The 17,059-nt window shown below is 44.5% G+C and overlaps 3 protein-coding genes across 3 annotated transcripts in view; 1 reads left to right on the forward strand and 2 right to left on the reverse strand.

The window, feature by feature from the left end:
- iqgap2 (IQ motif containing GTPase activating protein 2) overlaps positions 1 to 17,059 on the forward strand; it is a 47,564-nt gene that overhangs the window by 12,247 nt on the left and 18,258 nt on the right. The window contains exons 5-15 of the mRNA XM_076997673.1: positions 636 to 712; positions 3,058 to 3,125; positions 3,995 to 4,108; positions 4,306 to 4,484; positions 5,388 to 5,475; positions 5,656 to 5,819; positions 6,126 to 6,213; positions 6,763 to 6,923; positions 7,015 to 7,181; positions 7,431 to 7,555; positions 7,833 to 7,996. Of these exons, the coding sequence (XP_076853788.1) occupies positions 636 to 712; positions 3,058 to 3,125; positions 3,995 to 4,108; positions 4,306 to 4,484; positions 5,388 to 5,475; positions 5,656 to 5,819; positions 6,126 to 6,213; positions 6,763 to 6,923; positions 7,015 to 7,181; positions 7,431 to 7,555; positions 7,833 to 7,996 (1,395 nt within the window). The remainder of the gene's footprint in view (positions 1 to 635; positions 713 to 3,057; positions 3,126 to 3,994; positions 4,109 to 4,305; positions 4,485 to 5,387; positions 5,476 to 5,655; positions 5,820 to 6,125; positions 6,214 to 6,762; positions 6,924 to 7,014; positions 7,182 to 7,430; positions 7,556 to 7,832; positions 7,997 to 17,059) is intronic.
- Positions 7,990 to 10,882, reverse strand: LOC143509200 (proteinase-activated receptor 3-like). Its single transcript, XM_076997676.1, has 2 exons — positions 10,624 to 10,882; positions 7,990 to 10,118 (listed from the first exon to the last, which is right to left on the reverse strand). Exons 1-2 carry the CDS (start codon positions 10,685 to 10,687, stop codon positions 9,088 to 9,090), a joined length of 1,095 nt encoding a protein of 364 aa, XP_076853791.1. The 5' UTR covers positions 10,688 to 10,882; the 3' UTR covers positions 7,990 to 9,087.
- Positions 13,571 to 16,913, reverse strand: LOC143509199 (proteinase-activated receptor 3-like). The gene is made up of 2 exons (XM_076997675.1): positions 16,666 to 16,913; positions 13,571 to 16,178 (listed from the first exon to the last, which is right to left on the reverse strand). Exons 1-2 carry the CDS (start codon positions 16,727 to 16,729, stop codon positions 15,091 to 15,093), a joined length of 1,152 nt encoding a protein of 383 aa, XP_076853790.1. The 5' UTR covers positions 16,730 to 16,913; the 3' UTR covers positions 13,571 to 15,090.

The raw sequence follows: 17,059 nt of genomic DNA on the forward strand, positions 1-17,059 counted from the left end.
GAACCTTTAATGACGTTGGACTGTGTCTCTGCAGTCCAACAGTCCGCCGATCAGTTACTAGCTGCCTGTGATTAGTGTCTTTACCTTCCCCTTGAATGCACAGTTTGACGGCGTTTGCAGTACCTGGCGAGAGTTTTTCCCCTTAAGGGAAACCCTAACCCTAAACCTTTAACGCTGCAGCCAGCAGTAAACAGAAACCCAGTGCTCTGCACATGGTTGCGTGCAAACTTTGACAGACCATGAGTCATCGTCTTAGAAAATACAGACATCTTCCACCGAAATGTGCAAACGCACAATGCTCAATATCACTTCCACAAGGAACGGTTAGCGCTAAGCTGTTTGTCAGTCACAGAACGTTAAATGTTCAGCACCTGCTGGGAGAGCTGCTGAGACCCGAGTCTGCAGAGGTGTGTTAGGGCTGCAACTACAGGCCACTGGAGGGGGCAGTCGTGACGGGCCTCTCGCATTCTTAATCAACCAAATCCCAAAAAAAAAAAAAGCTTTCTGCCCGTGCATCTCATCTCGGAAAAGGTCACGGACGAAACGAAACGCGCTGTGCTCTTGCTTTTCGTTGCGATGAGGGCCAGAGACCGCGGGAGGAATAAAGGATGACTAATAATGGTCTCTGCTTTCAGATATTCTATCCGGAGACGACTGACGTATACGATCGCAAGAACATGCCCAAGGTGATCTACTGTATTCACGCACTCAGGTACAATCCAGCACTCCCCCCTCCACCGTCCAAGAAATGACATCGCCTCAAGTTAGCGTACGCTCTCTCACTGCTTCATGTGCACAGCTTACAGTTTCAGAAATCTGTGCTGCAGTGGACGTGGGAATCTGAGACGTTCAGGCGTCGGGGTCATTTACATGTCAGGTCTTGCGTATATTCAGGGGTGCTTTGACACATGGACGCTCGCTTGACTTTTGCCTATTTGGTTTTTCGTTGCCGCTCGTTGGCATGACGACCTCAACCCACAAGCCCGGCTCCTTTCTGGGGTGAACGTTGTCAGTGACTGGTATCCTGCGGTACAGCTACTCCAGAGCCACACTGGTTTACTTCCTGCCTGCTTTTAGTCATTTCCTGTCACTGTTTCCTGTCAATTCCCGCCATTTTGCCACAGCAGCAGATCTTTGTCCCATGTGGCATCTTCTGTCTGAGACACTGGCTTAACCCGAGTGTTATACAGGCTGAAATGCATATAAATGTATTAGTTATCAAATTTATTTATCTTTTCACAATCATTTTTAGACTGTATTTGGTTTAAGTGCCCCTTGCTGCATTCATGCCCTTTGACTGATGCAGGTTTGGTTATGTGACAATGGCAGGAGCTGTTTTGACATCAGGCGCCCAGCCTAGCAGGAAACGCATCATCACAGATGGTTTCTGTTTTCATTTCTGGTACACGCTACATACACAGTCATGATGATCTTGAGCAACTGGCCCCCATGCACATAGGAAGACGTGAGGAGACCCGCGTAGCTCAGTCCAGTGGTCAACGCAGTGTGTCCAGCACGCTTCGTCATGATGCGTTGGGCGCCGTGATAAGGATTTCCCAGCGTGTCCTCCTGCTTCCTGTCTCAAGTCAATAAGGCGCCTAATTCATACCGTAAAATGTAATGAAGAATTTTAAACCCAGTGGGCGAAGTTTAATGTTTGAATAATTTCATGCACTATATTAACCATTGTCCACAATCAGTTGCGTTTTTGTCTGTGACAACAGAATAGAAAATCATTAAGCAGAAAATCTGTGGCGGTGACTAATCACTGGTGTTTTTTTTTTGGGTCGGGTTTAGTGGCGGGTCACATCAATGAAAGTTAATTTTGAACAGCCCCCTACACTGTGTGGGTGGGTGGGTGCTATTAGCAAATACCTGTCAACATTTGTAGCCACTGACAACAGGAAGGTCTCTGGCTGTAGAGAAGAGCTTTACGATGTCTTTCCTGCTCCCTTTCTTTTTCCTCCCTTTTTCCCTCTCTCCTCCACGAGCCTGCGTGGCTTCCTCTTTCTCCCTCACACATGCGCTTCCTTCCTGACCCTGCGGTCAACTCGGCAGTACCAAGCTGCCTTGAGATCAGAGAAGCAATCATGCAGGGACGATCCCTCTGATAGGAGGAAACGGCTCTAGGCATATAACGGCACAAACCCCTCTGCCTAGCATTTATGTTTACCGGTAGTTGGGGGTGTTTGTTTTTGAATGTTTTTGGCAAGGTCCTACATTTTGATACTTTGGAAAATATTTCTTATATTGCTAAGGACGTGTGCGGAAGGGACAGTTCCTCTCCAAGCTCGCACAAAGGCCGTAAACAGATTCATTATAGTGAGCTTCTCGGTACACTCTGCCAATTCTGGCCTCTTCCTCCTGCGCCAGGGGTTAAACATTTTGCCCTTTGCCCTTTGCCCTGTTAAACGGAGGGTGAAGTCAAGAAAGCTTCTCTTCTTCCATGTCTATTGTGTTTAGCGGTCAAAGGTAAAGCAAGCAAGCACGCAAGCTTATCTTCCAACATGCAGCGGTACACATATATAGACACACACACCCGCTCCACAGTACACAAAAGGCCTCAATAATTCATGCCCTACTTATCCTCCATCAGCGGTAGATGAAAGTTTAATGGAGTTTCCAGGCACCTGTAGCTGACGGACTGCAGAACTTTCTACTAGTTTGGGTGTCGAAGCATAGACAACGTCTCCGCCACAAGGACTTGACCTGCTACACACTGACCTCTAGTGTTAAGAAGCATGTATTACTCCATTAGATGTCCCATCTGAAATCAGTGCTGTTTCTCATTATTCCAAGCAGTGCATTTGTTACAGGTTAACGTTACCACACATGCCACAATACTATATGACGGTGCATTTTAAATGTAAGCTGTGAATACTGAATAATGTGTCAAAGCATATAAACACAGTTTACTCTGAAAACGTTTTAGTGTCCCTTTTTGAATTACCGTAATTTTAGGACCTGACTTCAGGTTTCTTCATGATGTCACTCATGACCTTTTGGGGGGGGTTGTGGGCCGGTGTGTGTGTGTGTGTGTGTGTGTGTTTTTTTCAGTCTGTACCTCTACAAATTGGGAATCGCTCCACAAATTCAAGACTTGCTGGGGAAAGTGGCCTTCACAGGTACATGCCTAAGATTTCTGTCTCATGGGAACGTCATCTCGGAGAGATTTACATAACACCACCACCGTCAATTCTGGTCATCCCATACTCAGTGGTTTGCAGGAAGCTCACATTAATTAGCTTTATGACTCCAGACACGCAATGCAGCTATGTGTGGATTAAGGGTTTGTAGCTGTTTTCCAGAATTAATCACAGAAACCTTTCATGATTAGTCCTGGACGCTCACATTGGAAGCAGCTAACAACAGTTAAACACACAGCCTGACACAGACAGCCCGACAGGTACACACACTGCCAAATAGGTACACACACTGCCCGAGAGGTACACACACTGCCCAAAGACTCCGCAGACGGTAATTGGACTTCAGTAATGAGCCAAACTGAGCCCTAATGCCTAGTAATTGCTGTGCATAGATTAATTGTAATGTCAGGTTTATTTAAGGCATGATATAGCCTTGTCTCATGTATCTCCGATGACCTATTGTTTATAATAAAGGGCAGCAATGCAAGACAAAAGGTTCTGTCTGCATAATAAATTGAATTGTGGAAGCAGTTTGTTTCTGAAAAAAGTTCTCAGCACCCGGGACTTGACTAAAGTGACACAGTCAACATGGCTTCAGTTTCAGTTTCCAACCTCCTGTCGTGAAATGCCAGTCTGGCAAGGAGTGGCTTATTTCATATCGGAATATTTTAGACGCTGTCCCTATTACTCATGCATGGACACCCTTGAACTACCGTTATTTCTAGCTTATGAGCGTCAGCCCATGTGGTGCATGAAGCAAACGCATGACTACGTACGCACAGATGTTTTCAAAGTCGTATTTATGATGTTCCCCCCATATGCCAATGCCTCGTGATGTATCTTTCCAGAGGAGGAGATCAGTAACATGAGTAAAGAGTTGGAGAAGTACGGCATCCAGATGCCGGCCTTTAGCAAGATCGGGGGCATCTTGGCCAGCGAGCTCTCGGTGGACGAAGCCGCACGTGAGCACCACAAACCCAGGCCTCAATCACAGAATTATCACCAGACTCCATCATCTGCTAATCACCTCATTTGCGACGGGGCCATTAATCGAATCACTGATACTGAATTATCACTAATTTCTCCTTAACGTTCTCTGTGGAGAACAGCCTGGCTCCATGGTTCCTCCTAATCCCTTATGTGCCGGGCCTGTTTGCAGTGCATGCTGCTGTAATCGCCATCAACGAGGCCATAGACAAAGGGCAGGTGGAGGGCACCATGGCCTCGCTGCAGAACCCCAACGCAATGCTGAAGAACACCCAGGAGGAGCTGGCCCAGGACTACCAGGACACGCTGAGCAGGGCCAAGATGAAGAAAAAGGCCCACGCCTCAGGACGGGTAAAGCCGCACTCAAATGTTACCTAAAGGGTCAAAGTTTGTGTGTGTTTGTGTGTGTTTGTGTGTGTGTGTGTGTGTGTGTGTGTGTGTGTGTGTGTGTGTGTGTGTGTGTGTGTGTGTGTGTGTGTGTGTGTTTATTTATTTATTTATTACCTGTCTCTCTTTAAGTTGTGCTATAGCGCTCTTCCTGATTTTGCAGCACCAGACAAAATCAGATTAGAAATGAATCCACTCCTACGGCGCCGGGTGCACAACTGTACACAAACCGCCACAAAATGACAAAATGTGCAGACCCCATGAGCAGGGATGGAGCAATAAGGCCCAGAGAGAATAACTGGCAGTCCTGTGAGCTGGAGAGATGCAAGAGGGCCTGAGTATTGTGAGAGATGGAAACGGATGAACACGGCGTGCAAAAAGGGGCAAATCTGGTGTTGCAACATGGCACTTAAGTTTGGGCACTTCCCCCTCCCCGTAGTCTCCCAGAAGTTCAAGTGTTCATGGTATCTGCCAATTCAGTTTTAGTTCGAGAAATAACACACATCGCAAACTATAACGTTTCAGGGTTCTTTTGCTTTGATTACTACTTGCTTGCTACACTGATTTGACCGTTTTAGTGGTGTTCAGTGGTACACTGATTTGACCGTTTCAGTGGTGTTCAGTGGTACACTGATTTGACCGTTTCATTTCCTGGGATGCGCCACAGATGACTTGTTTGGGTTATATGATTTCATGTGCATGATATGGTGATTTTTTTTCTATTATGAAATGTGCCATATTTTATAATATATTATATAAATATCATGCTTGTCCCACTCTTTAACTAGGAAGGTCCTGTGTGCCTTTTATTTCCTGCTGATTGTGACTGGCCTGTGTGTGTATCTGGATGTGTGTCCGTGTGTCCAGTGCCTGTCCATTGCGACTGAAGAAAGAGACATGTATGAAGAATTACTGACCCAGCAGGAGATCCAAAGCAGTGTGGACCTGGTCAACAGTGAGTTCTCAGTCCTCCCTCTATAACTCTGTCCATCCTTTGGTCCCATAGCCCCCTGGGCTCTGGCCAAGCTAATCTTACACAGAACACTCATTGTAAAATTTGTCGCTCATGTCCAGATTGCAAGCATTAATTGCCTGAACTCTGCACTCTGAGAACGTCACACCTCTCTGTGTGTAGCAACTACAGCCGTGCAGATGGTGAACCGGGCCATTGATGCCCAGGATAAGGAGGCCCTGCTGGCAGCCCTCAGACTACCTGCCCTGGGCCTTTTGGGCATCGAGGACGCCAACTCTCAGTGCTACCTGGAGCACTTCACATCCTGCAGGGAGCACAAACCTAAGGTGGGTCCCCCCAACACAGGATGGATGCAGGCCGCAATTAGTGTACTGGATAACGAGTTCCTAAACCATGTCAAAGTTATTAGGGCACAAAAAGAGACCATCACCGCCTCACCATCGCTTTGCTTAAGGAAAAAGCCAGTGGTTATCTTTGTAGGGTTACAGACGACACAGAACCTGAGGTGTGTTCACAAGTGTGTGTTGTAATCATTTATGATGACTGTGACCTCTGGTCAAATGGCCCAGTCCTGTTGCGCAGCAGAGCTCGTGACTCTGAGGAGCGTGTTTCTAACGGCTCTCTCCCTGCAGGATGTCGGCGGCACAGCACAGTTGGAGATGGACGAGATCCAAAGGGCGATTGGCTCCTCCAACGACTTCGCCGAAGCAGAGAAACGGAGTATGTATCGCACACGCCTGCCCCCTGTAGGACACGTTCGGAATGGCCTTCGGATACATAGCAGTACTTCCACAGCGAAGCTCTTTCGCACATTAACAAGGATTATAATGTTTACTGTCTAGAAAAATATCCAACTTTGAACATATGTCAATGTAAAAAAAATGTAAATGTGCCATATTTTGTTAATTGTGATTTTCACCTCAATCAAATTTTGTCCTCCGCATCTGTGCAGTTAAAGTTAACACACACACACACACACACTAGTGATTACTAGGAGGCTGTGGTGCACACATGCCCAGACCGGTGGGCAGCCCTAGCCCAGCGTCTGTGGAGCAGTTGAGGTTAGGTGCCTTCTTCAAGGGCACCTCAGTCATGGCCTCAGACCTGGGAATCGAACCCACAACCGGTCACAAGACCGGTTCCCTAACCACCAGACATGACTTTCCATGACCTCTGCAGTCAGCAGTCCGTGAAGATAAGCCAAAGAGTATAATGGCTTAGACTGCTGTGAATTTGAAGCATGTGTTTTGATGCTTGTCCTTGCCGCAGAGCGGGACGCCGTGGCTGCGATCAACGCTGCCGTCCGCCGCGCCGTCCCAGAGGACACGGTGGAGCGGCTCCAGAACCCCGACGCCCAGATGCCCCTCGTGTACCCCACGGCTGCCAGGCTGTACCAGTCGGAGCTCTTCAGCCTACAGGGCAGCTCACAGGTCAGCTTGAGTCTCCTCCCCCCACCCCGCCCCCCCTCTCACCCCAATCGCTCTCTGTCCGCCGTCGTCATCGTGACGCCTTGTGTTCCAGAACAAGGCGGGACTGGGCCACGAGGAGCTGTGCGTTGCTGTGGAGATGCTGTCTGCCGTGGCCGTCCTCAACGACGTGCTGGACACCAAGGACGCCTCGGCCGTCACCGAGCAGATGACTCACTCTCCGCTCGGCTTCAGCAACATCGACCATGACAACATGCAAAGGTAGCAGCACCAGGCAAACACCAGCGAATTCACCAAGATGAATAGGGCCCAGGTCAATATTAATCCAATGTAATAATATCAGGGTCCACACCCGTCTCTTAGAATTGCATTCATACCTAAATGGAATTCCCATAGCAAAGAATCTGATAAATATGGGCCGTGGACATTATTTGGGTGCACTTTGTGCTCCCTAAGGCCACTATAAAAATGGAAATGAATACTGAATTCTCCATGTTTTTCTTCTCACAGATATGCTGACACACTTATAAGCCTCAGAGCAGAATCCCTTACTCAGGGACAGGAGTTCCTCACTTGGAATGATGTTCAGAAATGCATCGACAGTGTGAACCTTCAGGTTCATGAGGAACATGAACGTAAGGACTTGGCACAGTCATTACATTACATTACATTGTAATTACATTGCTTGAATAAAGGACAGAATAAAAATATTCTCGTGGATTTAAGAATTATTTTAATAGCTATTTATTAGTCAATATAAGTTCAAAATAAGTAACAATGGATGCTTTTTTTTTCTCATTCATTACACCTACAAGCCATTTTTATTACTTCACAGTTATGCAGTTTTCACATTCGGCTCCTTCCTACATTTGGGTTAATACTGTCCACTGCGCAATGTGTGTACATCTGCAGGAGTGATTGCCATCGCCGAGATCAACGAGGCCCTGAACTCTGGAGATCCAGAGAAGACCCTCGCCGCTCTGCTCCTCCCCACAGCTAAACTACAGAATGTTAACCCAGCCACAGCCAAACATTACCACAACCTCCTGCTCTACACCAAAGAGCTAATTTGCAAGGTACTGCAGTAATGATCTCTGAGTCTTCCTACTCATTTCTCCACCTAAATGTTCTTTCCTTCATTTTGCTTCTGCTTTAAGGTGGTGAAGAAATATTTTGTGTAGTTGCACAACTGCAGTTCACAGTGCATTTTGTCTCTGGTTTTATATCTTGGATAATAAATTAGGAAAACGGATACAGCACTAGAAGAACTTGACACTGCTCCAGATATTGTCAGCATCTTTTCTTATATGGTCGCCATACCGTTCCATTAGGTGATCACCTGAACTAAATCTTATTCAACTGAATTTAAAGATTGATTTCCGAGTACTGTGAATTTGAGAAATTATTACTAACTTTCTTAACATTTTTTGAGGTTTGAAAACACTACGTCTTTTTTGGTTATTTTGACCATTTGATACGTCTTCAAATGAATGCTCTGAATTACAATGTTTTTGTAATTTTGGAGAATTTAATAATATAATAATAAATATAATAATGGAATGTTTGTAGAATGAAACAAAAAATATTGATTTTACTCAGACACACAACTTTAAGTAGCAAAACCAGAGAAACCGATCATTTTGCAGTGGTCTCTTAATTGTTCGTCTGTACCAATTTTTGTTCAAAGAAAAATGTTGACGTACATCAATGAAAATGAATGTAATTCGACTGGAATGTTCTTAACCAGCAGAGGAACCGGGGATGACCTGGAGGCAAGTTCAAACATGGTTCATACCTGCAGGTTGGGCTTCAATGGCGATTAGTGTCAGTAATTTAATTTACGGAAAAAGGTCTGATAAAGAAATCATGGAGTAGTGCCATGTCTAGACAGTGTGTGTCACTGTGCGCTTATCTGTTGCTGCTCAGTTGTTACCAGCCGGTTACTACAGTTATTATATTAATTACCAGAGATTTGAACCATTCTAAAATGGCAAAGATAACAGAAGCGATGTTTAAGAACCATTCATGTTTTCCAGTTAACATCCTGCAGTCTAACAGTAACATTCACATGTTAACTTGTTGGCTGTTTTTAATCTGTTTTAGACAAGAGAGTCACCTGCATGATCTTTGGTGATACAAAAGACAAACTTCCGGCAGCTTCTGTGGCTCAGGAATTGGTTGAACTCCTAGGGGACATGCTTGTAAGGGAGATAATGTCTCCTGTGGACGTCCTAGTCTTTGTTATGATGTAAGTCAGGAAGGGGTCCAGACAGCTGTGAAAGCAACAAAGACATGCAGCCACACTGTAGTAAATATAGAAGTCATCTGGCTGGCTTGTGTAGAGTCTGACGTAGTGTATCAAGTGGATCATGTTGCTTGGAGTGAAACACACAAGAAAAATCCCAAACACGATTGTGCTTGCCTTGACATAGTTCCTCCAATCACAGCTAGACCTGCCTAGGTGGATTACAATTGATCCATAGGAAAATGTGATTATCACAAAAGGCACCATGAAACCAAAAAAAATGAGACACAGTCTGTATGGAATCAGGTACTTGTGTGAGTCCTCTTTGTAAGGCAGAACGTCATGGCATATGATCCCTGCGTGGTTGACGACGTAGTAGCTTTGACGAGTGAGTAATTCCGGAGCCATGGTCAACGCAAAAACCACCCAAACGGTCAGGCTGGCCCAGGTCACGCACAATTGTTTGGAAAGTCCTCGGTAAACAAACGGGTGGACCACAGCCAAATACCGCACCATGCCAATGCACATGTGTGCGTGAACGGAGCAGTAGATGTTCCCATAAAAACAGGCCGTGACGACCCTGCAGGCGAGCTCGCCGAACACCCAGTCATTGCCGTTCACGTGGTAGTGGACCCTGAGAGTTAGCGAGAGCAGGAGGAGAAGGTTTGAAGTGGCCAGGCTCAAGTAGAGGATGACATTAGCCTGGCTTCTGGTCTTCCTGCTGAGGCAGGTCAGTACTAGCACGTTTGAGGGGACGCCTATTAGAATAGCAACCACGTACATCGCTGGGATGATCCTGGTGCTCAGGATCCCGGTGGTGTAGTTAAGTGCATATTGGTAGGAGGTGTTGAGGCTCGCTGTGACGGTGGAGTTGGGCTGCGTTTTAATTGCAGCTCTTTCTCCGCCAAGTGTTTTCGGTCTCAGCACATCCTTTGGTACGTCGGTTTTATTGCCTGTTGAAACAGTGGGGGAGTAAGCACTCGGGAAAGCTGGGCATTCAAATGTGGACTATAATATTAAAAATGTACTGACACAGCTAGACGCAGTTCCTTTCATCTTTTATTTAGACTTTTATCGAATATCTTTTTACCACAGTTTGTAAGGCACAATTTGTACTCTGTCCTCCATAGAGGTTAGTCAGTACATTAAACAAAACTTACTTCAAAAGGCTTACAAACACTAACAATAAAAAAGTGACCAATATTTTCTTTTTTATTATTACTGTTAAATCTTTATGTTTGTTACTTAGAGTTTGTCTATAACTTCACATCTCTGTTTCTATCCACAAGACTTAAGCTTTTGAGCGTCTGTACTCCTCAAAACCCGTAACTTGAAGTGAATTGAAAAGAACTTCGATGTTTACCTCCTCACCCGCTAGACGTCTGAGACGTTTATTACGCGTAGTTTTTTTTTTTTTTGATGTAAATTATGTGTTTGTTTTAAAGGAAAATTACTTACGTCTGGCATGAGGAGTCTGGAAAAGCACAAAAGCATATAAGACTACCAGAAGCAATCTACACATATTTTTCTCCTAATAACGCCTTCATACGGAGTTCTCCCCTTCAAAACTCTTTCTCCTGTGGCAGACCCAGTCCTTAAAGCATAAAACAAAGGTGAAATAAGATCTGTGGAGCTGAAAATCAAGTCCAGGTTTTCTTTAGCTGGGTCGTATTCAGACTGGTGGTGTGTGCTAGTTTCCTGTCCAGGCTTGTAAGACACTGACTTCAGACTCTCTGGTACTCAGGAAATACTTAGTGTCGTGGGTGGAGGTTTCTGCTCACTTACATCTGTGACCCACTAACAATGTGGGGGTTGTTATTGTTGCTGTTGTTTGTGTAAATGCTCCATTTACTGGAACTGGAAAACATGGAATTATTTTTTTTTTTATGTGTTTTGCTCCTGTTCTGTACTGTGTTGTGGTCATAGTTGTAATGTAGTCATTAATACTCATTCATCCTTTCTGGTTACAGTGATGTGTAGACATGGATACCAGTTTGTAATATACATTATTCTGATCCCTGTTGTTGTAATTATAAACTAATATTAAATGTTATAATGAATAATTAGTGTCTAGCTAGGCCTGTCGCGATAATTACATTATCGACTTATCGTACGATAATTTTTTTTACCGCGATCATTTTTGCTGATGTCGATAATTGGCCATTGGGTTTCCGCGCACATTTGTTTACATGAGAATAAACCGCAACTACGTGAGATTTCAAAAAGGCACGCAGTGCTGCTCTCTCGCACCTCCTCCCCCCTTAAGGGGAGACGAATCTGTGATCAGAGAGCGACATCTACTGGTTAGGAAATGAGTGCAGTACACGGAGAGCGCATGCGTCAATAACATTGCCTCCACACACACACACACACACACACAAATGGAGATGTGTTCGCGAACGTATTCAAGGCTAATAGGACTCGAAATGATTCGAAATAATTCGGTTTTTATCACATTATTTAATGGTTGTTTATTATAGTGACCGTAGCGCGTGACTCCGCCTACCTCCGCGAACGGTGGAAGCGTTTATACTTGCTTTTCGTTGCAGTGTTGTTCGAAATGATATGTGGTAGTATAAGAAACACCCCTCAAAAACAGGCGAATGAACATTTACCTGACGAACTTAGATGTTGCTTTGTGTTTCAGGTTTGAAAAGTGCTGGAATTTGTTCGTTTCACAACAAATATCTGTCTGACTGAACAGTTCTCTTGTATTACGTTACCAAATACGAGCCTCTTGTAATTCCAGGACGAAACATGAGAGAACGTGAAAACGTTAAGATTGGGCGTTTTGAAAATAAACAACCATTAAATAATGTGATAAGAGGTGCACGACCTCGCGAATCGACAGCGCGTGACGCCCTCGCGCACGGGCGGAGCCACTGCGATTACGTCATTTTTGCTGCGCGGACATTCGCGCCGCTTTCAACGCGTCAAGTATAAATATAATATTATCGTTTATTGCGATAATTTCTGGGACAATATATCGTTCTGAAAATTTTGTTATTGTGACAGGCCTATGTCTACCTTGTGTGACCTCCTATAACCTGCACCTTAACTGAGCCAAGTGTGTCTAATATCACTAATTTAATATCACTGACAATCTGCTTGACTTGTTGAGTACACACACACACACACACACACACACACACAATGAATAATATAAACATAATGGACAAGGTGTGAACAGAGTAATGGTGCTGCCATCACACCACACTGTGTGAGGCTTCTTCAAGCACGGGGAGCCGTCGAAGACCTGCGCGTCCCTCCACTGTCTGTGGCAGCTGAGGGCATTTCTTTCCTTCGCAGGTCGTGTAATAACAAGAAAAGGCTTGCTTAGCCTTCTGTTATGAAAAAAACTGCTCCGACATAATCACACCCCTCAGAGAGTTCATTTGAAATATAAAGTAACTTATTTGAATGTGTGTGAGTACATATTTGAGGTCAGTTTGAGAACTACAAAATTACTCAATGCCCATCAGATCAAAAATACATAATTATATCACTGTAGTTTTCTTCTCAGAACGTGTAGTCGTATCCAGCATGTCATGTGACCTCCGATTGCCTCACCTAAAGAAAAGGAATCATGAAAAGAAAAGATGTGAAGGAATTCTGTGTAACACCTGTACCCTGGGCAGCAGGGCCGGCCCATCCATTAGGCAATATAGGCAAATGCTAGGGGCTCCGTCTGTCCAGGGGGGGCGCTCGCATGCATGCATTTTTTTTTGTGTGTGTGTGTGGTTTTTTCTTTTTTTTTTTTTCCAAATGAACAATTAATAAATGTGAAAATAAGCAAAGGCCACATAATAATAACATAATTTCATTGTTTAATATTAGTCAAATTAATAATTATTATAACAACACACGACACCTATCACCTGCCCGCACCCCGCGTGCTCTGTGCACCTCATTACTGTTTCTCTGTGGAGGAAAAAGACAACGTCACAGAGTGAGTGACATCTCCCCGTAAAGATGTCAAAAAGGCAGAAGTCCTCTGGTGCCCAGGGTAGAAAAAGGAGAAAAGTGGAGGAGGAAAGGTGGCAAAAAACCAGAGGTAATATAATGGTAATATGTGGTGAATTAACACTATACTGTATGTTGTACAGTAAAAGTTGTCTTCAGAAAGGTAGTTACTAGCTAGCAAGTGATGGCGTCAGTTACCCCCTTCCCTAAACTCATTAAAGAAATTTGAAAAGACCTCATAACACCCCATTTTCCACTAAATAAGCAGGTCTTAATCCTCATCGATTAGAGACTCTCTACAATAAGCAGAATCTTCAGATGTCACTAGTGTAATCGCCTTCTATCGTCACTTGTGTTTTTTGTATTTGGCAAATGCTCCAATTACAGTGGTAACTGAGTCGGGACTTTTGTAGCACCTGCTGAATTGTAATTGAAGTGTGCTTCATTTTAATATGAGAATGCATGATTGATGTGTTTCCTTTGGCGGATAATTGTTGTAAGCAGATCTACCACACTGACTCATATAGGTTTGATGGATCTCCTTTTTATTTGAAACAAATCCAAAATGCTGCCAATCTGTAGCAGTGGTGTTTTTTCTTGAAACCAGCTCGCTTGACTCACAACTAACACACATCGTCGTTGTTGCTTTCCCCCCTCTGATATTAGTGAACACAGCCACTTCATAACCAATCAGTGAGCTCCAACTGCTGACCCCTCCCACAGATCTTTTTAATGAATGCGCAAAATGTCCTAAATGCCCCCCTTTTCAAAGTACAGATTTGGCACGTTGCGTCACATCACATGGTTAATATACTGCCACAATTTTACAATACTGTCATCATACTGCCCAATCCTAGTAGGTGCTATGATTAGCTTAACTCAGCAAGTTTTAAAATAAATATATATTAAAACACACATATGATCCTCTGTTCATTTCAGATGCACTTTTGAAATAATAACAATGTTGCAGTAGGCATATTGCACTGTGTCACGTAGGGCTACGCCCCCTCTACTAGCTGTCACTCCGGTTTCCCTGTTCCCTCGTGTCTGTGTTGTTCCCTGCTCCTGGATCCCGCCCTACTCGTCTGTTTCTATGGTTTCCCCTCGTCTGCCACGCCCGTGTCGTCATTGTTATCACCTGTTCCTTGTCTAGTTCTATGTATTTATAGTCCCTGTGTCTCCCATGTCAGTATCGGTTATTTTGTTTCTATGCCTTGTTTGTTTCTCGTGCCCTTTGATATCCCCGTTACGTGTTGTAGTTGTGAGTATTGTTTCCCCTTGCGTGTCTATCTGCCTGTTCCGTGTTTCCCCATCGTGTTTAGATCCCTGTCCGAATATGACTGCGTATATCTCTTGTCCTGATTGTCCTCCCGTTATGACCCGTGCCCCGTATTACGACTCTGCTTATGGAATGGAATTTTTTACAGAAAAAGGTCTGATGAAGAAATCATGGAGTAGTGCCATGTCTAGTCAGCGTGTGTCACTGTGTCTTACTGGATTTGCACTTATCTGTCGCTGCTCAGATGTCTTGGTTGTTACTACAGTTCATTATATTAATTACCAGAGTTTTGAATAATTCTAAAATGGTAAAGAAAACAGAAGCTTTGTTTAAGAATCATTCACGTTTATCAGTTAACATCCTGCAGTCTAACAATAACATTCACATGCTAACTTGTCGGCTGTTTTTAATCTGTTTTAGACAAGAGAGTCACCTTCATGATCTTTGGTGATACAAAAGACAAACTTCCCGCAGATTCTGTAGCTCAGGAATTGGTTGAGTTCCTAGGGGCAGTCTTGGTCCTGTGGTAGGGAACTGGTCTTGTGACCAGAGGGTCGTGGGTTCGATTCCCAGACCTGAGGCCATGACTGAGGTGCCCTTGAGCAAGGCACCTAACCCCAACTGCTCCCTGGGCGCCGGGCTAGGGCTGCCCACCGCTCTAGGCATGTGTGCACCACAGCCCCCTAGTAATCACTAGTGTGTGTGTGTGTTCTAACTGCACAGTTGGGTAAAAAGCCAACAAATTTACATTTAGGGCGCATGTTTATAAGGGAGATAAAGTCTCCTGTGGACGTACTAGCCTTTCTTACGATGTAATATAGGAAAGGGTCCATACAGCTGTGAAGGCAACAAAGACATGCAGCCACACTGTAGTAAATATAGAAGTCGTCTGGCTGGCTTGTATAGAGTCTGATGTAGTGTATCAAGTGGATCATGTTGCTTGGAGTGAAACACACAAGAAAAATCCCAAACACGATTGTGATTGCCTTGACATAGTTCTTCTTCCTCACACCACAGCTAGACCTGCCTAGGTGGATTATAATTGATCCATAGGAAAACGTGATGATCACAACAGGCACCATGAAACCAAAAAAAATGAGACACAGTCTGTATGGAATCAGGTACTTGTGTGAGTCCTCTTTGTAAGGCAGAACATCATGGCATATGATCCCCGCGTGGTTGACGACGTAGTAGCTTTGACGTGCGAGTAATTCCGGAACCATGGTCAACGCAAAAACCACCCAAACGGTCAGGCTGGCCCAGGTCACGCACAAATGCTTGGAGAGTCCTCGGTAAACGAACGGGTGGACCACAGCCAAATACCGCTTCACGCTGATACACATGTGCGTGTGAACGGAGCAGTAGATGTTCCCGTAAAAACAGACCGTGGCGACCCTGCAGGCGAGCTCGCCGAACACCCAGTCGTTGCCGTTCACGTGGTAGTGGACCCTGAGAGTTAGCGAGAGCAGGAGGAGAAGGTTTGAAGTGGCCAGGCTCAAGTAGAGGATGACAGTAGTCTGGCTTCTGGTCTTCCTGCTGAGGCAGGTCAGCACTAGCACGTTTGAGGGGACGCCTATTAGAATAGCAACCACGTACATCGCTGGGATGATCCTGGTGCTCAGGATCCCGGTGGTGTAGTTAAGCGCATATTGGTAGGAGGTGTTGAGGCTCGCTGGGACGGCGGTGGAGTTGGGCTGCGTTGAAATCACAGCTATTCCTCCACCAAGTGTTTTCGGTCTCAGCACATCCTTTGGTACGTCGGTTTTATTGCCTGTTGATAGAGTGGGGGAATAAGCACTCGGGAAAGCTGGGCATTCAAATGTGGACTATAATATAAAAAATGTACTGACACAGTTAGACACATTTCCTTTCATAGTTTATTTAGACTTTTTTGAATATCTTTTTACCACAGTTTGTAAGGCACAATTTGTACTCTGTCCTCCATAGAGGTTAGTCAGTACATTAAACAAAACTGAACTTACTTCAAAAGGCTTACAAACACTAAAATAAAAAAGTGACCAATATTTTCTTTTTTATTATTGTTATTAAATCTTTACATTTGTTACTTAGAGTTTATCTATACCTTCACATCTCTCTTTCTATCCACAAAACTTAAGCTTTTGAGCTTCTGTCCTCGTCAAAACCCGTAACTCGAAGTGAATTGAAAGGAGCTTTGATGTTAGACGTCTGAGACATATATCACACATAGTTTTTTTGAGATGTAAATTATGTGTTTGTTTTAAAGGAAAATTACTTACGTCTGGCATGAGGAGTCTGGAAAAGCACAAAAGCATATAAGACTACCGGAAGCAATCTCCACATATTTCTCCTAATAACGCCTTTCTACGGAGTTCTCCCCTTCAAAACTCTTTCTCCTATGGCAGACCCAGTCCTTAAAGCATAAAGGAGCTGAAAATCAAGTCCAGGTTTTCTTTAGCCGAGTCGTATTCAGACTGGTAGTGTGTGCTAATTTCCTGTCCAGGCTTGTAAGACAGTGACTTCAGATTCTCTGGTACTCAGGAAGTGTTGTGGGTGGAGGTTTCTGCTCACTTACATCTGTGACCCACTAACAATGTGGGGGTGGTTATTGTTGCTGTTGTGTAAATGCCCCATTTACTCGAACTGGAAATATGGATTGGAATTATTATTTTT

The sequence above is a fragment of the Brachyhypopomus gauderio genome, chromosome 3 (genome assembly GCF_052324685.1).
Source record: "Brachyhypopomus gauderio isolate BG-103 chromosome 3, BGAUD_0.2, whole genome shotgun sequence".
NCBI classification, from domain to species: Eukaryota; Metazoa; Chordata; class Actinopteri; order Gymnotiformes; family Hypopomidae; genus Brachyhypopomus; species Brachyhypopomus gauderio.

Bases quoted from the DNA above. Each gene is read 5' to 3' on its own strand.
- LOC143509200 (XM_076997676.1), bottom strand. From the start codon at position 10,687: ATGTGTAGATTGCTTCTGGTAGTCTTATATGCTTTTGTGCTTTTCCAG. The intron at 10,119-10,623 runs GTAAGTAATTTT...CTGTTTCAACAG, and splicing joins CCAGACTCCTCATGCCAGAC to GCAATAAAACCGACGTACCA.
- LOC143509199 (XM_076997675.1), bottom strand. From the start codon at position 16,729: ATGTGGAGATTGCTTCCGGTAGTCTTATATGCTTTTGTGCTTTTCCAG. The intron at 16,179-16,665 runs GTAAGTAATTTT...CTCTATCAACAG, and splicing joins CCAGACTCCTCATGCCAGAC to GCAATAAAACCGACGTACCA.